This window comes from Bubalus kerabau, chromosome 1, assembly GCF_029407905.1.
Source record: "Bubalus kerabau isolate K-KA32 ecotype Philippines breed swamp buffalo chromosome 1, PCC_UOA_SB_1v2, whole genome shotgun sequence".
NCBI classification, from domain to species: Eukaryota; Metazoa; Chordata; class Mammalia; order Artiodactyla; family Bovidae; genus Bubalus; species Bubalus kerabau.
This window is the reverse complement of record NC_073624.1, coordinates 203,106,600-203,131,332: the sequence shown is the minus strand read 5'-3', so window position 1 is coordinate 203,131,332 and position 24,733 is coordinate 203,106,600. Positions and strand designations below refer to the sequence as shown.

Sequence of the window (24,733 nt, the reverse complement as noted above, 5' to 3'; positions counted from 1 at the left end):
ATAAATTAAATAAGTAGGGTGACAATATATAGCCTTGATGTACTCTTTTTCCTATTTGAAACCAATCTATTGTTCCATGTCCAGTTCTAACTGTTGCTTCCTGACCTGCATACAGGTTTCTCAAGAGGCAGGTCAGGTAGTCTGGTATTCCTATCTCTTTCAGAATTTTCCAGTTTATTGTGATCCACATAGTCAAAGGCTTTGGCATAGTCAATAAAGCAGAAATAGATGGAACTATTTTGTTTTTTCGGAACTCTCTTGTTTTTTTGATGATCCAGTGGATGTTGGCAATTTGATCTCTGGTTCCTCTGCCTTTTCTAAATCCAGATTGAACATCTGGAAATTAATGGTTCACATATTGCTGAAGCCTGGCTTGGAGAATTTCAAGCATTGCTTTGCAAGCGTGTGAGATGAGTGCAATTGTGTGGTAGTTTGAGCATTCTTTGGCCTGGCCTTTCTTTGGGATTGGACTTAACTGACCTTTTCCAGTCCTGTGGCCACTGCTGAGTTTTCTAAATTTGCTGACATATTGAGTGCAGCACTTTCACAGCATCATCTTTTACGATTTGAATAGCTCAACTGGAATTCCGTCACTCCACTAGCTTTGTTCGTAGTGATGCTTCCTAAGGCCTGTTTGACTTCGCATTCCAGGATGTCTGGCTCTAGGTGAGTTATCACACCATGGTGATTATCTGGGTTGTGAAGATCTTTTTGTACAGTTCTGTGTATTCTTGGCACATCTTAATATTTTCTGCTTGTTAGGTCCATACCATTTCTGTCCTTTATTAACCCCATCTTTGCATGAAATGTTCCCTTGGTATCTCTTAATTTTCTTGAAGAGATCTCTAGTCTTTCCCATTCTATTGTTTTCTTCTGTTTCTTTGCATTGATCACTGAGGAAGGCTTTCTTACCTCTCCTTGCTATTCTTTGGATTCTGCATTCAGGTACTTATATCTTTCCTTTTCTCCTTTGCTTTTTGCTTCTCTTCTTTTTGCAGCTATTTGTTAGGCCTCCTCAGACAGCCATTTTGCCTTTTTGCATTTCTTTTTCTTGGAGATGGTCTTGATCCATGTCTCCTGTACAGTGTCTTGAACCTCAGTCCATAGTTCATCAGGCACTCTATCAGATCTAGTCCCTTAAATCTATTTCTCACTTCCACTGTATAATCATAAGGGATTTGATTTAGGTCATACCTGAATGGTCTAGTGGTTTTCTCCACTTTCTTCAATTTAAGTCTGAATTTGGCAATGAGGAGTTCATGATCTGAGCCACAGTCAGCTCCTGGTCTTGTTTTTGCTGACTGTATAGAGCTTCTCCATCTTTGGCTGTAAAGAATATAATCAATCTGATTTCAGTGTTGGCCATCTGGTGATGTCCACATGTAGAGTCTTCTCTGGTTTGTTGTAAGAGGGTGTTTGCTATGACCAGTGTGTTCTCTTGGCAACACTCTATTAGCCTTTGTCCTGCTTCATTCTGTATTCCAAGGCCAAATTTGCCTGTTACTCCAGGTGTTTCTTGATTTCCTACTTTTGCATTCCAGTCCCCTATAATGAAAAGGACATCTTTTTTGGGTGTTAGTTCTAAAAGGTCTTGTAGGTCTTCATAGAACCATTCAACTTCAGCTTCTTCAGTGTTACTGGTTGGGGCATAGACTTGGATTACTGTGATATTGAATTGTTTGCCTTGGAAACGAACAGAGATCATTTTGTCGTTTTTGAGATTGCATCCAAGTACTGCATTTCGGACTCTTTTGTTGACTGTGCTGGCTACTCCATTTCTTCTAAGGGATTCCTGCCCGCAGTGGTAGATATAATGGTCATCTGAGTTAAATTCACCCATTCCAGTCCATTTTAGTTCGCTGATTCCTAGAATGTTGACGTTCACTCTTGTCATCTCCTGTTTGACCAGTTCCAATTTGCTTTGATTCGTGGACCTAACATTCCAGGTTCCTATGCAATATTGCTCTTTACAGCATCAGACCTTGCTTCTATCGCCAGTCACATCCACAACTGGGTGTTGCTTTTGCTTTGGTTCCATCCCTTCATTCTTTGTGGAGTTATTTCTCCACTGATCTCCAGTAGCATATTGGGCACCTACCAACCTGGGGAGTTCATCTTTCAGTGTCCTATCTTTTTGCCTTTTCATACTGTTCATGGGGTTCTCAAGGCAAGATAAACTACCAGTAAGTTTATCAGTTCAGTTTTAAAAATGTGTACATGTTAAAATGATTGAAAAAATACAGAAGCAAGCTTTCCACTCCTAGTTGCTAATCACACAATTCTGTTACTCAGAGGTGAACCACTAATTCCCAGTCTCTTATAGTCTTCCTAAGATATTCTCTGTCTATAAGGTTTACATAGGCATATATCCATTTTTGGATGTATAAATTTATACCCTATAGCTTTGAATCTGAATTAAGTATTTTGTGTGTGTTCGTGGTGATTATGTAGTCAAGGATCAGAGCAGAATGTAAAAACTGTTAGGTATTTGAAACAGGAAAGGACTCAGTAGAAGCAGTTGGCTTTTGTAAAACTGGTCCATTAGTGGAGCCAGTATCTCTGAGGCTGCCCTTGGAACTGCCACCACCCAAATAGTCACTGGCTCTAGGAACCTAGAGAATGGAAGTTGCCATCCAGAGATTAGGGAGCTTGATCTAGAAGCTGCCAGTATATCCACTTACTACCTAGGAAGCTTCAAGAAATTGGCTTCCTAACCAGCAGCACTGGTCAATTGGCACAGTACAGTGACTTCTGCCTCATTTCCTCCTTCCAAATTTCATTTCACGTGCGTTTTCATGCACATGCATTTAACGGTGGAACACAGATCACATCCAGCATCCTAGAAGCTCGGTAGAATGTAGGAAATGGTAGGGAAAATGGGTGTAAAGTACAGTTTTAAGTTTTCCAACTCCTAAAAGTAGTAGAGGCTGAGAGTACCAGTGAAGCCTCCTCTTGTAATTAATTGCACATCAGTTACTTTTCAATAGGGATTGGATTGAGTAGACCAAAAAAATTATTCTAACATTTGCTCAACTTTGTGATTTTTTTTTCTTTTCTTCAATAGGATTGGGCCGAGCCTATGCCCTGGCTTTTGCAGAAAGAGGTGCATCAGTTGTTGGTAAGTTGATAAATTTTTCTTTTCATTTAGCACCTAGGAACTAAAATACAGTCTTCACAAGACAGCTTTGTATTTACATCAACTAATTTGTCAAGGTCAAATTTTATCACCAATTTTTTTTTCTTCTGCCAGCAAAATCTTTTCCCTTTGAGGCTGATTTTGTAACTTACTTTTTATTTATTTATTTTTTGTAACTTACTATTTAAAGTAAACTAGAATTTACAACTCAGTAGAATTGAGAAAGATAAGCAGGCGTTCATTATAAAATTCTTGAATTTGGTATATTGTGGGCTGTAATTTTTTCTTGTAGCAGACTGGTAGAAGATGAATCCCTGTAAGTGTAAATGTATTGGTAAGGGAAGAAGTAAGTGCGTTTTCTTAACTGGAAGTTTGAAATCAGGAAATCCAAAGTATGTTTTTTTGTTTGTTTTTAATTTCTTACATCAAAATTTTTCAAATGGGAGCTTTTATAACAGTTTAAAAAATTTTAATTGAAGGGGCATTTACATGAGTTTTACTGTGGGGATTCAATTGGAGGATGGAGTATTTGAGAACACACTAAATGTGGGAGGTTTTAGTAATCTCAGTGGTTTGCCTGGTGTGCTTGGCAGTTGGTGTGGACATAGGAGTGGGTTTGTCTACAGCCACGTCTTTGTGGGGAGTAACTAAATGGACCTTCGCTGCCAGGTAGGTATGCAGGGCAGTTGTATGCCCCAATATTTATTAATATCTTTCCTGGGCTTTAGCCTCCCAATCACAGTTTACAGAGAGAGAGATTTCTCCCAATTTGTTTATGAAGACTTGTGTAACAGACTTAACAAGCAGCCAGGTTTTCTAAACCAAGAAGACCTAAGTGGGATATTGAATATACTTTTCTCCCTCAGTGTGGATGTGTAGCTTATCTTTATGGAAGGTACACAGAGACCTTGGTTGTTGTTTAAGGTCATAACCACAGTGTGTTAATCCAGTCTGCTGCTTGTGGCAAGAAGAAGAACACAATGTCAACACATTTTGGCATTGTGATAGTTTGTCAGGAGTGTATAGTTCAGACTTTTTTTTTTGCCAGATTGTCCCAAGAATGTGTCAGGGTCTGTTTTTTTCTTTAAAAAAATATTGCTATTAATTTATTAATATTTTTACTCATAACTTTTTATTTACATCTTTGAACTCAGTTCCATAAATGCTAAGGGTCTCTTTTTATCTTTTGTATCTCCTTAAGGACCTAGAATATTGCCTTTTGTAAAGAAAGGACTTTATTCATTGGTTCTTTTATTGTTGTAGCCCTTTTTTGGGGGAGGGGGTGGGGTGGGGAGTGGTTGGTGTGCCTTTGAGATTGGTTGAGTAAATTTCTACTTTTTTGGTTGTGGCTGAGTTATAATCTTAGTTTATACATTTGTTTTGTAAAACCTTTTGCAGAAATATGTGTTTGTGAGGATCAGAATTCCTATATCTTTTACTTTTGAATTTGTTGAACTCAGGTTGGACTTTTTCAGTTCTAAGGAAATGATAAACAGGGATGGTGTGTCTCTTGTCATTGACCCAGGGATGGTATTGCAGCAGGTGCTTGTTAAAGTCCAAAGAGGTAGAAAGTTCATGTTTTTGGAAAATTATTTACCAAACTTGGCTGGAGAACCAGATATCGTTTAGTTTATGTGAAAGTGCAGAACTTTTCTACCACTTGTTATCCTGCGACCTGGCTGTGAATTCTTTAGGCTACCAGTGGTTTTTGTTCTTCTAATCACCACTACCCTGTGCTTTAACTTTTTAAAACATAGATGCCCTGCTTCCAGATTGTTTTATGTGCACTGCCATTTCTCCTGAGTTAATTTTGTTCTGCTCAGCATATTTTTACCTGAGGAAGCAAAAAATAGGAAACAGGAGTAAGCACATGTAGGATTTATGACAGAGTCACTTGTTTGTGGTCGGAGAAGGCGATGGCACCCCACTCCAGTACTCTTGCCTGGAAAATCCCATGGACGGAGGAGCCTGGTGGGCTGCAGTCCATGGGGTCCTTAAGAGTGGGACACGACTGAGCGACTTCACTTTCACTTTTCACTTTCATGCATTGGAGAAGGAAATGGCAACCCACTCCAGTGTTTTTGCCTGGAGAATCCCAGGGACGGGGGAGCCTGGTGGGCTTCCATCTATGGGGTCGCACAGAGTCGGACATGACTGAAGCGACTTAGCAGCAGCAGCAGCAGCAGCAGCTTGTTTGTGGTAAAATTACTGATCAGTTAATCTTAAGGTTAGCTCAGAGGCCAGTAAGAAGTAAAACCTTAAGACATGGAGTAGCTTGTTTCTCATGTGAGAGAGCTTTCTCTTGGTTATGCTGAGTTAACAAACAAATCTCATTGGTTTATCATAATAAAGGATAGTTTCACTGTTACCTGATGATTCACCTTCTGGTCAGTTGTCTCTCTGCTCTGTGTGTCTTACTAATTTCAGGATCCCAGCTGAAGGAGTGACTCTTATCATGGCTGTTCCCCATGGTGGTGCTTAAAGCTTCTGTTTAGAAGTGTCATGGTACTTCTACTCACATTTCACTGGCCAAAGGAAGTCACCTGGCCAAGCCCAAAGTTAAGGGTATCATTTAAGATATTCTCAAGCTTCCTGTTAATATGATTGCTATGTTTTATGTTCCATAATATCAAGCATTATGGGAGATTTAAATCTGAGTGTAAGAACTGCTAAGCCTTTGGCTGATAATTGCAATAAGGGACATTTGTTTTTGTACAGATTACATCTTTGAAGAATGTGTGTGCATATCTGAAGACAATGTTGGGAATGGAATAGGTTTGAGGTTTCCTCAGTTGGTGAGCCATATCAAGTTCTCTGAATAGTAAGTTTTATCTTGAGGGCTTGAACACAAAGAAGATTGAAGTGTTCCAGCAAGCAGAACCTCTTCTTTGACAGTAAGAAAGGCAAAATGCTTTTTGTTCTTGAACTGGAGGAGTAGCACTTAGGGGTAATTTGAATTGAAGTCTTTTAAAGTAAGATTGGCACGATTTCTTTTCTGTGCTGTAGTTACATGACAACTGGTAAAGATGAGTTTTTAAAGTTCCTCTTGTCAGATGCCAGAGCCTGTGTTTTTAGCTGCTGTGTGATCCTGATAGCCAGAAGGTGAACTTCAGTGTGGGAAAGTGAATTGTCTCTGAAGTTAGGTCAGGCTTTAAATCCTGGCTCTGCTGTCCAGTTACATGACTTGTCTGAATATTAGTAGCCACCTTCCCTAATAACTGCCAGGATTATGGTGGGGATTAAATGACACCAAGAATTAAAGTCTTTTGTAAAGGGGGAAAGAAAACAGTATTAGTGACTGCCTACCATGTCCTGGGCGCTGTGCTCAGGATTATATCAAAGTGAGCTTCAGGGGCATCCCAGGTTGGAGTAGTGTCATTTAGGGGAATGAAGCTGAGAGATGAGAGGTGACAGGAGGTCAGATCATATAGGACCATTTAGTTCAGAAGGACTGGCTTATACCCTGATTTTTTTTTAAATTAATTTTTATTGGAGTATAGTTGCTTTACAATGGTGTGTTAGTTTCTACTGTACAGCAACCTGAGTCAGCTGTAGGTGTACATATAGCCCCTCTGTTTGATTTCCTGCCAATTTAGGTCACCACAGAGCACTCAGTAAGGTTCCCTGAGCTATACAGTAGGTTCTCATTAGTTACCTATTTTATACATAGTGTCAATGGTGTATATATGTCAATACCAACACCCCAAGTCCTATGTCACCACCTTTACCTACTTGGAGTCCATATGTTTGTGCTCTACATCTGTGTCTCTATTTCTGTTTTGCAAATAAGATCGTGTATACTATTTTTCTAGATTTCTAATGAGAACCTACTTTCATGACCCGATTTAAGGTTTAAATTGATCATTCTGCTTGCTGTCTGAGGAGTAGGTTCTGGAGGAGTAAGAATGGAAGTGGAGGAGGATGTTGAGCATGTTGGGGTTTATTATCATATGAACTCTTATTGTCTGTACTTATAATTCTTCATTAAAAAAAGAAGTGGAAGCAGAGAGATCTGTCAGGTTATTGAAATAATCTGTAAAAGAGAAGGGGTTGATTCAGACAGTTGGTAGGGATGGAGGTGGTACAAGGAGGTTAAATTCTGGATATATTTGGAAGGTAGGTATGGCAGGATTTGGTTATTTGCTGATGTGGGTTGAAAAGGAGGGAGGATAGAGTGAGAGAGAAAAGACTGGAGGAGGGCAGATTCCCAGAGAGGGGACATTCCTGTAGATTTTCAGATGAGGCTAGTAAGTAGACAGTGGGACATAGGACTCTATAGCTGGGGGGACATTGAAGCTATATAAGTCTATTTTCAGTTCCCAGGTGGTATGTAAAGCCAGGAGACTGGGTCAGATTACCCAGGTGGTGAGTGCAGATAGACAGGAGATGGAGTCCCAGGAGGACTCAGTCGCTCATTTTCAGTTTCTTCTTCCTTTCAAGAGACCCTTGATGGCTTCTTGTTGTTGAGACAGATTCCGTCCCTGAAATTAAGGGGGCCTCATTTAAGATACTGCTTTCTAAACTGTTACCACATTTTGGAGGCCTACAAATATTTAGATACATTTATGGCCATTCTTACATGCATTGGAGAAGGAAATGGCAGCCCACTCCAGTGTTCTTGCCTGGAGAATCCCAGGGACGGGGGAGCCTGGTGGGCTGCCATCTATGGGTTCGCACAGAGTCAGACACGACTGAAGCGACTTAGCAGCAGCAACAGCAGCATGGCCATTCTGGAAAAGACTCCTGATGAATTAGGGTGATGGTATCTTTCTGCCAAACAGTGAAAATATAACGGCAGCTCTGTGTTCTGCACTTTTTCTTTGACTGTCAGGAAGCCTAAGGGTAAACCTGACACTGTCCTCAGCCAGGGTAGCCACCGTTAGCCCATGCTTTGAGTAGGCTTCTCTTTCTCTCATGTGGCATTTTCTTAATTTTTCCATCTTTTAATAGTCCTTGCACATGCCTTTTATATTTAAAGGCACTTTAAATACTTGTTGGTAGCAGTCAAGACATAAACGGAATACAGGAGGAAATCCCCATTGGGCCCACTATATCAATGAAATGATTCTTAATGCTGTTGTTTGCTATCAGAAACTTTTTAGAATGGGAGGAAAGGCATCAACATAGAAAACAGAAATGCCTGGAAGGACAGCAGTTACCTCTGGGATAGGACACGGGTTAGAAAGGGCTTTTTGAATCTGTAGTGTTTGAATTTCTTAAAAGCATTAAAAAAAAGTAAATAACCTCTCCAAAAAATAAGTACACTTGTAGTATAATATTGCCTTTGTCATCTTTTTATACACTTCTCAGATTACTCATTGTAAAGCATGTCATGTGCAAAATCAATGCATATAACAATTATTTCGATTTTGTAGATTTGGAGGCAACATTTTACTTTGGAAATAAAAGTAGTTTATAGATATGTCACTGGTCATAGATATGACTTAGCTGGTGTCAAATCCTTGGATTGAATAAATATGTGAACAGGAATATGTATAAGCACAGTTATAGAGCACTCTTCAGATATAAAGCATTGTAACGTTATTACTCCTGATAATTCAGTGGGAACTTAGAAATAGCTATATAAGCAATTTCCCAGAGAGGAGGAACTACTTATAGTAAAGTCAAACAGTACAGTGAGGTCAGATTTAAGGGATCTTGAAAGTTAGGCAGTGAATGACAGGATTCTACTGCAGATTTTCAGTGGGGGAATGAGTTAGTTTAAGGCTGTTGTAGGGCCATTACCCAGCAACTGGCTGCTAGCAGCCTGGAATGATTACGATTGGAGGGAAAAGGCCATTGGGGAGGCACGTACAGTAGTCTGGGCATGAAATGATTGAACAGGAAAGACATGTCAATAATTGGTTCCTCAGAAGAACTGGAAACTCCTCAGTGCACAAACTATCTACCTTCCAAGCTCCAAGCACCAAGCCCAGTGCTGGCTACAGAGTGTGAACAGAGTGACTATTTGATGAATCATAATGAAATGGAGGTCAAGCCTTGATAGCTTGGTGGCACGTACTGTTCAGAAATGGGAGAAAAGAGAGAATACCTGGGAAATGACTTAGCCAGCAAAGTGCTGCTGAGAGGGCGGGACAGTTTGAAGGAAGATGATGATCAGTTTGATTTGCATTTTTTTTTGCCCCATCACTAAAAGTGATATGTGTTGCCTCAGCTGGTTTAGCAGCCCTGATATCAGGAGACCCAAAACATGTTTCTTGCTCTAGTCTTTGAGGCCAGTAGTCAGGGCTGAAGAACAGCATGAGAGAATGGGAAAACCAACTTCTGAGAGCCAAGCCTGGTACACAAATTGGATTGCTAAAGACAAATCCAGATTTCTGAATCTGGTTTATGTAACAAAATGTTAAAAAACAATGTACGTAATGCTATCAAATAGTATTAATGCTCTGCTGTTTCTCTTTCAACATTTCAATAAAAGAATTTATAATTTGCAACATATATGATTAAAAATTAAAATCTTTTATAAATAAGTGACATGTACATGGAGCTTCCCCAGTGGCTCAGAATCTACCTGCTATGCAGAAGACACAGGAGACCAGAGTTCAATCCCTAGGTTGGGAAGATCCCCTGCAGGAGGGCATGACAACCTACTCCAGTATTCTTGCCTGGAGACTCCCATAGACAGAGGAGCCTGGTGGGCTACAGTCCATTGGGTTCCATAGAGTCGGACATGACTGAAGTGACGAGCATACACGCATGCAACATGTACACATCTGTATGAAAAAAAGGCACCTCAAATGAAATGTTATTTAAGCAGACAAAACAGTAAACAGAAATATAAATGACAAGCCTATGAAAATAATGTAACTTTACTAGTGCTAAAATAACGGGCTACAATTTATAATCATTTAGTTGTTATACTGAAAAGAATGATAATGTCTAGTGTTGGGAGGATATGGGGAAACAGCCATTCTCACAAACCTGGTTCGGTTTTCAGGCTTTATTAGCTGATAACTCAGTACTTTTTGTTTAGGTATCCATTTTCCTATTTATAGGGTACTTTTATAGGCTCCAAGTGTGTTTATAATTCTCTGGATCCTACTCTAGTGGTTAGTGTATACTAAGTAGGTGTTTAATAAAAACTCAGAGTAGATTTTTAATTAAAAAAACTTAGTCTTTAATAGACTATCAAAGTCATTGATTTATTTAAAATGATGGAAATAGGCAAAAAATTTTACATCTTAAAAAAGAAAAAAACAAAAAACTCTTCAGAGCTATAAGCTGGATTTTATATGGAGGATTTACAAATATATCACTTTTGGGGATATTTTGATGGTGTTAGCTGAAAAGACTCTATCCTTTAACTATCATAATCTTACCAATAGGTAGTAAAAATACTGTGTATTTTGAAGCTGTTTGAGTGAGGTGGCTGATTTATTGTTTCTTCTGTATTCTCTCCAAGCAAGCATGATTTTTTTTTTTAAGGATATAATTAGGATAAAAGAAACTTGTTCACAGCATTAGAGGAGCAGAGTGGTATTGTGGTGGGTCCAGGTTCTTGTATGAATTTTGCTATTTCATACAGCCTTGGAGCCTGGAACAAGTTACCTAACTTTTCCTAAACTCTTTCTTCTTCTGTAAAAATAGGAACAACTGTTCCTGCCAAACTCCTAGAAAACTGTATGGAGCTCAAATGCAGCAATGTACAAAGTTGTGTCTTTAACAGTAGGTGGTAGGGATATCTTAAATATTGTTATAATTGGAATATTCAGTCAGTTCAGTTCAGTTGCTCAGTCATGTCTGACTCTTTGCAACCCCATGGACTTCAGCACTCCAGGCCTCCCTGTCCATTGCCAACTCCGGAGTTTACTCAAACTCAAGTCTATTGAGTCAGTGATGTCATCCACCATCTCATCCTCTGTCGTCCCCTTCTCCTCCAGATGTGTCTTTAACAGTAGGCGGTAGGGATATTTTAAAATATTGTTATAATTGGAATATTCAGTTCAGTTCAGTCGCTCAGTCGTGTCCGACTCTTTGCGACCCCATGAATCACAGCATGCCAGGCCTCCCTGTCCATCACCAACTCCTGGAGTTTACTCAAACTCATGTCCATCGAGTCGGTGATGCCATCCAGCCATCTCATCTTCTGTTGTCCCCTTCTCCTCCTGCCCCCAATTCCTCCCAGCATCAGAGTCTTTCCAATGAATCAACTCTTCACATGAGGTGGCCAAAGTATTGGAGTTTCAGCTTTAGTATCATTCCCTCCAATGAACACCCAGGGCTGATCTCCTTTAGAATGGACTGGTTGGATCTCCTTGCAGTCCAAGGAACTCTCAAGAGTCTTCTTCAACACCACAGTTCAAAAGCATCAATTCTTCGGCGCTCAGCTTTCTTCACAGTCCAACTTTCACATCCATACATGACCACTGGAAAAACCATAGTCTTGACTAGACGGACCTTTGTTGGCAAGGTAATGTCTCTGCTTTTAAATATGCTATCTAGGTTGGTCATAACTTTCCTTCCAAGGAGTAAGTGTCTTTTAATTTCATGGCTGCAATCATGATCTGCAGTGATTTTGGAACCCCCAAAAGTAAAGTCTGACACTGTTTCCACTGTTTCCTCATCTATTTCCCATGAAGTGATGGGACCAGATGCCATGATCTTTGTTTTCTGAATGTTGAGCTTTAAGCCAACTTTTTCCACTGGAATATTAGTCATATATATAAGTGATGACAGGGCCACATAGTATAAGTACATTTCTCTTTATTTACAAACAATCTTTTAATGTTGCTGCTGGCTAAGCCCTTCAGTGTGTAATCAGTGCTTTTCTAGTTAAGGCTGTAATTCCTGTGAATTAGCTCTGGTAGGGTAACTGAGTAGGGTCAGTGTTAAATTTGTCCTCTGAAGTGAATACTTGTCTTGAATAAATCTATTTTGATACTGTTTCACTGCATTGATCATTGATCTCAGTAATTATGTATTTAGGCTCCAATGTTTACCTTTGATTGCACTTGGAATAGTTTACACTTGGGGATAGTGTTTCATTTCACAATTGAACATTTCTTTCTTTACTTCAATATTGTCTTCCTCAATTTGCTTTTGAACTTTTCCTTGCTTGGGTAAAAAGGGTCTTAGAAGACTGTTAGTTATATATTTCAAAATCTTGATTTTTTTTAATTGTTTATTTCCTGTTATTTAAGTAACTGTACTCAAATAATGAATAGTTAATAGGAATTTAGTCTTAAGAATCTTAACATTTTAAAAAAATTCTCTGAGGGATAATGTAAGCCTTTCCCCCATTATTTTTTGTCTTTGTAGCTTTTTTTATTTGCAATAAGACTGATAAGACTATATTGTTAGAAAAAATATATCTCAGTCCACATTTTGAAAAACTAATTTCCTTTAAGCACAAAATCACATTTGATTAGTTTTTCTCTGAGTCAGCCCTTTATCTCCTTTTACTACACTACTCCAGTTGCGACCCTCACCCCAGTTCCCGCATAAGAGAGTTATACTTCAAAAGAAAAAAAGATGTGCACTTTTTTTCAGGTATGATAATCATCAATTTGATCATATTAAGAGAGTTTAAATTTTAGCCTATACCTCTATGCCATTATTAATTAGTAATTTTTAAATTATTATATTCCTCATGGTTTATGCAATAACCCTACAAAAATGATCACTTTGCAATGCAAGTTAATTCTTTGTCCCCAGTATTTGTCTTAAGTTCTGTTTTTTCCAAGATGTTTGGCATCGATCTACTGTGGCTCAGATGGTAGGGAATCTGCCTGTGATGCAGGAGACCCAGGTTCAATCCCTGGGTCAGGAAGATGCCCTGGAGAAGGAAATGGCAACCCACTCCAGTATTCTTGGCTGGAGAATTCCATGGACAGAGGAGCCTAGTGGGCTACAGTTCATGGAGTTGCAAAGAGTTGGACATGACTGAGTGACTGACACATTGTTTATCTTTTCATTTGTTTTTGCATGTTATTTTGTAAATTCAACCTTGAATGATTGTGTAAATTACCTTTGTTATCACATTATTTAGTTATGTTGCCTTTATATACTTATGATACAATTAATGCATTAGTGTAGTTACCACATACTTAACTTTCAGTACATTATAAACTCTTTGAGGATAGGCACCATTCTTATACATTTCCTTGCAAATGGTAAATGTTCATTTAATGTTTGTGTCTATATATACAGGAAGATGTAAAAGTGTAATGAAAGTCACTCAATTGTGTCCAACTCTTCGTGACTCCCATGGACTGTAGCTGGCTAGGCTCCTCTGTCCATGAAATTTTCCAGGCAAGAATACTGGAGTGGGTAGCCATTCCCTTCTCCAAGGGATCTGTCCAACCCAGGGATCAAAACTATTCTCCTGCATTGTAGGCAGATTCTTTACCATCTGAGCCACTAGGGAAACATATAGATTACATATATGGTATAAATTAGTGACTGAACACATGTTAGTTGTGTGCATAGTTTTTGACCTTTTCCAATAAATAGTTTTGTTCCTTTTTTGGTAGACCATGACATATTATGTTTTATAAAAATTCACCAGTGTGAATTTAATATGCTTGTTCTTTATCACCATTGCTGTAAATGGCTTTCTTGACATGGGGAAGATATGTCACATTATGTATTTAACCTTTCTTTTCTTTTTTTCAGTTGTGATAAGACTCTTAATATGAGATCTACCCTTTTAAGAAATTTTTAAGTGTATAATAGAGCATTATTAACTATAGGCATTATGTGTACAGCAGATAAGATCTTTAGAACATTTTCATCTTGCATTATTGAAATTTTATGCCCACTGATTAGCAACTCCCCATTTTCTCCTCCTGCTAATCTCTGCAACCACTATTCTACTCTCTGATTCTATGAGTTTGACCATTTTAAATACAATCATGCAGTATTTGGCCTTCTGTGACTGGGTTACCTTATCATCTTCAGGGTTTATCCATGTTGTTACATATTGAAAAATTTCCTTCTTTTTTTTAGAGGCTAAATAATAGTACATTGTAGTATGTGCCACTTCTTCTTTATCCATTTTGTCTGTCAATTGATATTTAGATTGTTTGCACATCTTGGCTATCGTAATAGTGCTGCATTGAACACTGGAGTTCTGTTATCTCTTCAGTTCCTGATTTCAATTCTTTTGAATAAATACCCGGAAGTGGGATTGCTGGATCATATGGCAGTTCTATTTTTAATTTTTTTTGAAGGATGTGCATACTGTTTTCCTCTGTGTTTACTCTTAAAAGTGATCTTTTTTTCTTTTCCTTTTTTTTCTAAAAATGTGTTGAATCAGTCTTTTGCTTTCCAAAAGAGAAGCATTGCACAGTTAAAAATTTCATGGCATGAACCTGTGTTTAAATCTTTTCACTGCTTCATGTCTATATTTAAAAACAAAGACATGTTTTGAAAGTACATATATCATGGTGTCTTCAGTAGGATGGAAATACAGTAGGAGGGAATTAGGAAGATTACTGAAAACATATGCTAATAATATAATTTCATTCCACCTCGTATTTTTTAATGTCTAGAACTGAATTCTTATTTGTTTATTTTTGCATTGCAGTGAATGACCTAGGAGGGGACTTCACAGGAGTTGGCAAAGGCTCCTTAGCTGCTGATAAGGTTGTTGAAGAAATAAGAAGGAAAGGTGGAAAAGCAGTGGCTAACTATGGTATGGTATTTGAGAAAATTATACTGTTTCTTTTATTTTTCCTCAACTAATGCTATTTCTTATGTTAATAAATCACTTAGCAAATATCTCAGCTTTCCAGTGTAATTATGAAATTAGATTTTATCTAAGTCTGCCAAAGATGTTTAGCAACAGATTTTATATGTGAGATTTTTTTTGATGTAGATTATTTCATAAGTCTGAATTTTATTCAGTTGTTTATTTAGTGTTTTTAGTAAAGAGCACATGATATAACCAGTACATTGCTGTAAATGTGGATATAAATATGCTCATGTGACTGCACTTGGACTTGGTTGCAGCTTGTGGGATCTCGTTTCCTGACTAGGGATTGAACCTGGGCCTTCTGCATTGGGAGCTCAGAGTCTTAGCCACTGGACCCCCAGGGAAGTCCTTACTCTTGTTTTTAAAAGCTAAAACATCTCTTATATTTCTACAGAATTATATTAAATTCTTGAAAAAAATTTCTTTTGTATTTCTTAAAGTAATATAGTGTAAGAAGTGAAATGCCCCAATTCTGTACCCAGCTTTCATATTCCATTCTGCACCCAGCTTTCATATTCCATTCTGCATAGGAAATCATTGCTATATGTAACTTTCTTATCTTTATAAAAACTTAAGAGTCAAAAGTAGGCATTAAGAATAAAGAAAAAAGTCATGAAAAACAGCAAATACAGCCTTTATGTTTGATACATTGATTCTAATATTATTTGTTTTGTTTTGTCTTAAATTAATTTATTTATTTTAATTGCAGGCTAATTACTTTACAGTATTGTAGTGGTTTTTGCCATACATTGACATGAATCAACCACATCATGTATGGGTGTACATGTGTTCCCCATCCTGAACCCCCTTCCCACCTCACTCCCCATCCCATCCCTCAGGGTCATCCCAGTACACCAGTCCTGAGCACCCTGTCCCATGCATCGAACCTGAACTGGCGATCTGTTTCACATATGATAATATACATGTTTCAATGCTATTCTGTCAAATCCTCCCACCCTCGCCTTTTCCCACAGAGTCCAAAAGGCTTTATTATACATCTGTGTCTCTTTTGCTGTCTCACATATAGGGTCATTGTTACCATCTTTCTAAATTCCATATATATGTGTTAGTATACTGTATTGGTGTTTTTCTTTCTGACTGACTTCACTCTGTATAATAGGCTCCAGTTTCATCCACCTCACTAGAACTGATTCAAATGCATTCTTTTTAATAGTTGAGTAATATTCCATTGTGTGTATGTACCACAGCTTTCTTATCCATTCGTCTGCCAACGGACATCTAGGTTGCTTTCATGTCCTGGCTATTGTAAACAGTGCTGCGATGAACATTGAGATACATGTGTCTCTTTCAATTCTGGTTTCCTTGGTGTGTATGCCCAGCAGTGGGATTGCCGGGTCATATGGCAGTTAAATTTCCAGTTTTGTAAAGAATCTCCACACTGTTCTCCATAGTGGCTGTACTAGTTTGCATTCCCACCAACAGTGTAAGAGGGTTCCCTTTTCTCCACACCTTCTCCAACATTTATTGTTTGTAGACTTTTTGATAGCAGCCATTTTGACTGGTGTGAGATGATACCTCATTGTGGTTTTGATTTGAATTTCTCTGATAATGAGTGATGTTGAACATTTTTTCATGTGTCTGTTAGCCATCTATATGTCTTTGGAGAAATGTCTGTTTAGTTCTTTGGCCCATTTTTTTGATTGGGTTGTTTGTTTTTCTGGTATTGAGCTGTATGAGCTGCTTGTATAATTTTTAGATTAATTCTTTGTCCATTGGTTCGTTTGCTATTATTTTCTCCCATTCTGAAGGCTGTCTTTTCACCTTGTTTATAGTTTACTGCGTTGTGCAAAAGCTTTTAAGTTTAATTAGGTCCCATTTGTTTATTTTTGCTTTTATTTCCATTATTCTGGGAGGTGGGTCATAGAGGACCCTGCTGTGATTTATGTCAGAGAGTGTTTTGCCTATGTTTTCCTCTAGGAGTTTTTTTTTTCCCCTCTAGGAGTTTTATAGTTTCTGGTCTTACATTTAGATCTTTAATCCATTTTGAGTTTATTTTTGTGTATGGTGTTAGAAAGTGTTCTAGTTTCATTCTTTTACAAGTGGTTGACCAGTTTTCCCAGCACCACTTGTTAAAGAGATTGTCTTTTCTCCATTGTATATTCTTGCCTCCTTTGTCAAAGATAAAGGGTCCATAGGTGTTTGGATTTATCCCTGGGCTTTCTATTTTGTTCCATTGATTTATATTTCTGTCTTTGTGCCAGTACCATACTGTCTTGATGACTGTAGATTTGTAGTATAGCCTGAAGTTAGGCAGGTTGATTCCTCCAGTTCCATTCTTGTTTCTCAAGATTGCTTTGGTTTCTCAAGATTGCTTTGGCTATTCGAGGCTTTTTGTATTTCCATACAAATTGTGAAATTATTTGTTCTAGTTATCTGAAAAATACCATTGGTAGTTTGATAGGGATTGCATTGAATCTATAGATTGCTTTGGGTAGTATACTCATTTTCACTATATTGATTCTTCATATCCATGAACATGGTAAATTTCTCCTTCTATTTGTGTCATCTTTGATTTCTTTCATCAGTGTTTTATAGTTTTCTATATATAGGTCTTTTGTTTCTTTAGGTAGATTTATTCCTAAGTATTTTATTCTTTTCGTTGCAATGGTGAATGAAATTGTTTCCTTAATTTCTCTTTCTGTTTTCTCATTGTTAGTGTATAGGAATGCAAGGGATTTCTGTGTATTAATTTTATATCCTGAAACTTTACTATATTTATTGATGAGCTGTAGTAATTTTCTGGTGGAGTCTTTAGGGTTTTCTATGTAGAGGATCATGTCATCTTCAAACAGTGATAGTTTTACTTCTTTTCCAATATGGATTCCTTTTATTTCTTTTTCGGCTCTGATTGCTGTGGCTAAAACTTCCAAAACTATGTTGAATAGTAGTGGTGAGAGTGGGCACCCTTATCTTGTTCCTGACTTTAGGGGAAATGCTTTCAATTTTTTCACCATTGAGGATAATGTTTGTTGTGGGTTTATCATATATAGCTTTTATTATGTTGAGGTATGTTCCTTCTAATCCTGCTTTATCATAAATGGATGTTGAATTTTGTCAAAGGCTTTCTCTGCATCTATTGAGATAATCATATGGTTTTTATCTTTCAGTTTGTTAATGTGGTGTATCACATTGATTGATTTGCAGATATTAGAGAATCCTTGCATCCCTTGGATAAAGCCCACTTGGCCATGATGTATGATCTTTTTAATATGTTGTTGGATTCTGTTTGCTAGAATTTAAGGATTTTTGCATCCGTGTTCATCAGTGATATTGGCCTGTAGTTTTCTTTTTTTGTGGCATCTTTGTCTGGTTTTGGTATTAGGGTGATGGTGGCCTCATAGAATGAGTTTGGAAGTTTACCTTCCTCTGTAGTTTTCTGGAAGACTTTGAGTAGGATAGGTGTTAGCTGTTCTCTAAATTTTTGGTAGAATTCAGCTGTGAAGCCGTCTGGTCCTGGGCTTTTGTTTGCTGGAAGATTTCTGATTACAGTTTTGATTTCTGTGCTTGTGATGGGCCTGTTAAGATTTTCTGTTTCTTTCTGGTTCAGTTTTAGAAAGTTATACTTTTCTAAGAATTTTTCCATTTCTTCCAAGTTGTCCATTTTATTGGCGTATAGTTACTGATAGTAGTCTCTTATGATCCTTTGTATTTCTGTGTTGTCTGTTGTGATTTCTCCATTTTCATTTCTAATTTTGTTGATTTAATTCTTCTCCCTTTTTTCCTTCATGAGTCTGGCTAATGGTTTGTCTATTTTATTTATCTTCTCAAAGAACCAACTTTTAACTTTGTTGATTTTTGCTATGGTTTTGTTTCTTTTTCATTTATTTTTTCCCTAAGTCTTATGATTTTTTTCTTTATACTAGCCCTGGGGTTCTTCCTTTTTTCCTTTTCTAGTTGCTTTAGGTGTAGAGTTAGGTTATTTATTTGATTTTTCTCTTGTTTCTTGAGATAAGCTTGTATTGTTATGAACCTTCCCCTTAGCACTGCTTTTACTGAGTCTCATAGGTTTTGGGTTGTTGTGTTTTCATTTTCATTTGTTTTTATGCATATTTTGATTTCTTTTTTGATTTCTTCTGTGATTTGTTGGTTATTCAGAATTGTGTTGGTTAGCCTCCATATGTTGGTATTTTTAATAGTTTTTTTCCTGTAGTTGACAGCTAATCTTAATGCATTGTGATCAGAAAAGATGTTTGGAATGATTTCAACTTTTTTGAATTTACCAATGCTCGATTTATGGCCCAGGATGTGATCTATCCTGGAGAAGGTTCCGTGTGCACTTGAGAAAAAGGTGAAATTCATTGTTTTGGGGTAAAATGCCCTCTACATATCAGTTAGGTCTAACTGGTCCATTGTATCATTTAAAGTTTGTGTTTCCTTGCTAATTTTATGTTTAGTTGATCTATCCATAGGTGTGAGTGGGGTATTAAGTCTCCCACTATTATTGTGTTATTGTTAATTTCCCCTTTCACACTTGTTAGCATTTGTCTTACATATTGTGGTGCTCCTATGTTGGGTGTATATATATTTATAATTGTTATATCTTCTTGGATTGATCCTTTGATCATTATGTAGTGTCCTTCTTTGCCTCTTTTCACAGCCTTTATTTCAAAGTCTATTTTATCTGATATGAATATTGCTACTCCTGCTTTCTTTTGGTCTCCATTTGCGTGAAATATCTTTTTTCAGCCCTTCATTTTCACTCTGTATGTGTCCCCTGTTTTGAGGTGGGTCTCTTGTAGACAGCATATATAGGAGTCTTATTTTTGTATCCATTCAGCCAGTCTTTGTCTTTTGGTTGGGGCATTCAACCCATTTACATTTAAGGTAATTATTGACAAGTATGATCCCGTTGCTATTTACTTTGTTGTTTTGGGTTTGAGTTTATACACTTTTTCTGTAAGATCTTTTAGCATTTGTTGGAGAGCTGATTTGGTGTTGCTGAATTCTCTGAGCTTTTGCTTGTCTGTAAAGCTTTTGATTTTTCCTTCATATTTGAATGAGATCCTTGCTGGGTACAGTGATCTGGGTTGTAGATTTTTCTCTTTCATCACTTTAAATATGTCCTGCCATTCCCTTCTGGCCTGAAGAGTTTCTATTGAAAGATCAGCTTAACAGCTGATCCTTATGGGAATCCCCTTGTGTGTTATTTGTTGTTTTTCCCTTGCTGCTTTTAATATTTGTTATTTGTGTTTGATCTTTGTTAATTTGATTAACAAATTGTCTTGGGGTTTTTTGCCTTGGGTTTATCCTGTTTGGGACTCTCCGAGTTTCTTGGACTTGGATGGCTATTTCCTTACCCATTTTAGGGAAGTTTTCAACTATTATCTCCTCCAGTATTACCTCATGGCCTTTCTTTTTGTCTTCTTTTGCGACTCCTGTGATTCGAATGTTGGGGCATTTGACATTGTCCTAGAGGTCTCTGACGTTGTCCTCGTTTCTTTTAATGCTTTTTTTCTTTTTTCCTCTCTGCTTCATTTATTTCCAGCATTCTATCTTCCACCTCACTTATCCTATCTTCTGCCTCAGTTATTCTACTGTTGGTTCCCTCCAGAGTGTTTTTGATCTGTTATTGCATTATACATTATTGATTGACTCTTTTTTATTTCTCCTAGGTCCTTGTTAAACATTTTTTGCATCTTCTCGATCCTTGTCTCCAGACTATCTGTAACTCTGTTTTGTTTTCAAGATTTTGGATCATTTTTACTATCATTATTCTGAATTCTTTTTCAGGTAGACTCCCTGTTTCCTCCTCTTTTGTTTGGTTTGGTGGGCATTTATCATGTTCCTTTACCTGCTGAATATTTCTGTTCCTTTTCATCTTGTTTAGATTGTTGTGTTTGGGGTGGCCTTTCTGTAGGCTGGAAGTTTGTGGTTCCTCTTTATTGTGGAGGTTCCTCCCTGTGGGTGGGGTTGGATGAGTGGGTTGTCTAGGTTTCCTGGTTAGGGTAGCTTGTGTCCGTGTTCTGGTGGGTGGAGCTGGATCTCTTCTCTATGGAGTGCAATGAAGTGTTCAGTAGTGAGTTTTGAGGTGTCTGTGGGTTTGGTGTGACTTTTGGCAGCCTGCATATTAAAGCTCAGGGCTATGTTCCTGTGTTGCTGGAGAATTAGCGTGGTATGTCTTGCTCTGGACATGTTGTTGTTGGCTCTTGGGTGGGGCTTGGTTTCAGTATAGGTGTGGAGGCTTTTGGATGAGCTCTTATCTTTTAATGTTCCCTGGAGTCAGAAGTTTTCTGGTGTTCTCAGGTTTTGGACTTAAGCCTCCTGCCTCTAGTTTTCAGTCTTATTCTTACAGTAGTCTCAAGACTTCTCCATCCATACAGTACTGATGATAAAACATCTAGGTTAATGGAGAGAAGATTCTCCACAGTGAGGGACATCCAGAGAGGTTCGCAGAGTTACATGGAGAAGAGAAGAGGGAGGAGGGAGATAGAGGTGACCAGGAGGAGAAGAGGGGGAATCAAAAAGGGAGAGAGCAGTTTAGCCAGTAATCAAATCCCTGTGTGCTCTCCACAGCTTGGAACACCCAGAAAGGTTCACAGAGTTCCATAGAGAAGAGAACAGGGAGGAAGGAGATAGAGGTGACCAGGAGGAGAGGAGGGGGAGTCAAAAGGAGAGAGACAGATCTAGCCAGTAATCAGTTCCCTAAGTGTTCTCCACAGCCCAGAATACCCAAAGAGACTCACAGAGTTGGGTAGAGAAGAGAAGGGGGAGGGAGGAGACAGAGGTGACCGGGGGGAGAAAAGGAGAGTCAAAAGAGGGAGAGAGCAATCAAGCCAGTAATCTCGCTCCCAAGTAAAAATGGGTACTGAAGATTGGATTCTGAAAGGTACAAAATTGATAACAAATACCAAAAAGCAAAGATTAAAAATCTAGAGTAGAGGTTAGACTCTCAAAAATACAATATTAAAAAAACAAAACACAAAAATTATAAAAAGTATATATGAAATTTGCTTTAAAAAAGGATCTTTTTTTTTTTTTGCAAGGTAATAGGTTATAAAAATGAAAATTAAATGAGTAATAAAGGACTTAAAAATTTAAAAAATGATAATAGTAAAATATATCTAGGAATTTCTCTGGAGCTGTTGCAGGCAGTGTGGGGTCAGTTCAGTTTGAGATAGTTCCTTGTTCCAGCTTATACTTCTCAAGGTCTATAGGCCCCTTCCAATGTAGTCAGTGCTAACTACAGGGTTTTAATCTGTTGCACCTGTCACTTACAAAGCGGTTCCCTCTGTTTATTTTGGCTTCTTCTGTTTGCAAGTCTCTTTAGTGTCTAATTTCTGCTCTGACGCAAGGGGGCAAAGGTGGTCACTTATTTATAAGGCTCACTTTTTCAGTTGTGTTGTGGGGAGGGAGGAACAATGCAAACAAATATCACTGGCGTGTGTGGGGAGTGCTCGCAGTGTCTCGGCCACACTGGGTTTGCCCCCGCTCACAGCGTGTGTGCTTTCCCAGTCTACACTGCTCAGGCTCCAGATTGCTCTTCAGGGGAACTGTCTAAAGCAGGTCTTGGGTTACATGCACTTCCCAGGTCTAAGCCGCTCAGGTTCAGGTTCTTGGGTACTCCACAAAGGCACACTCGGTTGGGCCTGCGTTTTGTGCCCTTCCCAGGTCCGAGCAGCTCAGGTGACCAGGTGCTTGGCGGGTGCACCGTCCCCAGGTGTGTGGTGCGTCTTATCACCTCCCCGTCCCAGCCACTTGGTTTCCTGAGTGTCCAGTGGGAGCACGTCTCAGGTGTGCTGTGTGTGTCCTCTGGGGAGCTGATCTCTGGCTGCGACCCTCCTGGTGGATGTCAGCCATCCAGAATCCCAGGAAGACTTGGTTAACGACTGGGAGCCTGCTCGCAGTTTGGTAGAGGATGCCCTTTTCTGGCTCTGGCTGTCGCCTGCCTGCCTCTCTGCCTCCAGCGGGGGATGGGCTGTTGGGCAGCGGACTAGCTCTCCTCTGGTATTAGCTCAGTCCTTTGTTCCGTGAGTGGGCTGGCAGTGCCTTAGGTTAGAGCTTTTCGCGGGAAAGTTCTTTCTCTCTCTCTCTTTTTTTCCTCTCTCTCTGGCTATCCCACAGTTTGGGTTACTATCTCACATTAGCTTCCTCAGATTGTCCTCAGGGCATTCAGGCCCAGTCCTTACCCTAAGCAATGCAGCCTGCACCTCCCTGTTCAGCCCCCGCTTGCTGGTGGCAGATGCGAGCTCCTGCGCTACTTCTCCACTGGGAGTTGTGGTTAGGCATGTAATCTGTGGGTTTTATTTATTTGTTTGTTTATTTTCCCTCCTGGTTATGTTGCCTTCTGAGATTCCAAAACTCCCCCACAGACCCACCAGTGTGAGGGTTTCCTGGTGTTTGGAAACTTCTCCTCTTTCACGACTCCCTCCCTGGGACGGGTCTCTGTCCCTAACTCTTTTGTCTCTCTTTTTATCTTTTATATTTTGTCCTTCCTCCTTTTGAAGACAATGGCTGCCTTTCTGGGTGCCTGGTGTCCTCTGCCAGCGTTCATAAGTTGTTTTGTGGAATTTGCTCAGTGTTCAAATGATCTTTTGATGAATTTGTGGGGGAGAAAGTGGTCTCCCTGTCCTATTCCTCTGCCATCTTAGGACTGTCTGATTCTAATAGTATTTGTAAGGAATCTTCTTGAATAGATTTACTTTTAAAAAGCTAGTGTTTAGTGACTTTTCTGCAAATTAGATTGTTTTTGTGGGCCAGGAAGAAAATTAAATTGCCTATGTCTTTATTTTGAAATTTTAGAGAGAAGAAGATAGGATATGGTTTGTTTTTTGTGCTCAAGGGAATAATGAGACAGATATTTTAGTATCTTATTTCTGCTTTGAGAGTCTAGAAAAGTGTTTTCATCTTTAGAAAAAAAATTCTGGGGTTTTAGAACCTAATTTTTAAAGATAAAAATTTCAGACTCTTCTCTCCACCCCTCAGTTTTGATATACAGAGTATAATAGTCAGGATTCAGTCAGGAAAACAGAAGCCCCTCTTGGTTTTCCCAGAGTGAGGGGTTTTATACAGAGAGTTAGAGACTTACCATTGGAAGGTCTGGGCTGGTGCATGTCAGGGAGACTGTAGGAGACCATCTCAGCCTGTGGCGGGTGGTTCTCAAGAGCCTGCCTGCATGTGCTGCCAGTGTCACGTCTGCAGCTCCTCATGAGACTGCCTGCCCCTGCAGTCTCCTACTTTTCTACCTTTTAAGTGAGTGTCTCTTTTTGGAAGACCTAACTCAGGACTGTATGGGCCTCAGAGAAGGGCCCTGGCTCCTCCTGTGACTGCCGAGAAAGTAGAAAAAACACTAGTGATGTTGAGTTGACAGCTGACCATTTGAGACACAGCTCTGATGATATCAGCCCTTCTCCTGGGCTGATTAGCAGAAAATAACAAGGCCATAATAATTCATTGAGCTTTGCCTTTTGTGGTTAGTATTATATTATAAAAACAGGCTTCCTTAGTGGCTCAGTGGTAAAGAATCCACCTGCAATGCACGAGACGTGGGTTTGATACCTGCGTCGGGAAGATCCCCTGGAGGAGGAAATGGCAACCCACTCCAGTATTCTTGCCTGGGAAATCCCATGGACAGAGGAACCTGGTGGGCTCCGCGGGGTCTCAAGAGTTGGACACAACTTAGCAACTAAGCAACAACAACATTACAAAAACAATAGGTTTGTTTTCCAAATGTAGTCATATACACTTGGCCATGCTTTTTCAAATTAAATACACTCCTCTTTCCCTCCCTCTCAAATTCTCATTTGCATCCTTAAGGAGAAGTCCTATGTGACAACTTAAAATTCAATAGCAATGAAATAATAATCATTTGTCATCCTAGCCACATTTCAAGTGCCCAGTAGCCACATGTGGTTCATGGCTAC

The 24,733-nt window shown here is 38.9% G+C and overlaps 1 protein-coding gene across 1 annotated transcript in view; it reads left to right on the top strand.

Annotated features, from left to right (window-relative positions):
* HSD17B4 (hydroxysteroid 17-beta dehydrogenase 4) overlaps positions 1–24,733 on the top strand; it is a 98,389-nt gene that overhangs the window by 5,552 nt on the left and 68,104 nt on the right. Inside the window, exons 2-3 of the mRNA XM_055550183.1 lie at positions 3,065–3,118; positions 14,685–14,792. Coding sequence (XP_055406158.1) covers positions 3,065–3,118; positions 14,685–14,792 — 162 coding nt within the window. The remainder of the gene's footprint in view (positions 1–3,064; positions 3,119–14,684; positions 14,793–24,733) is intronic.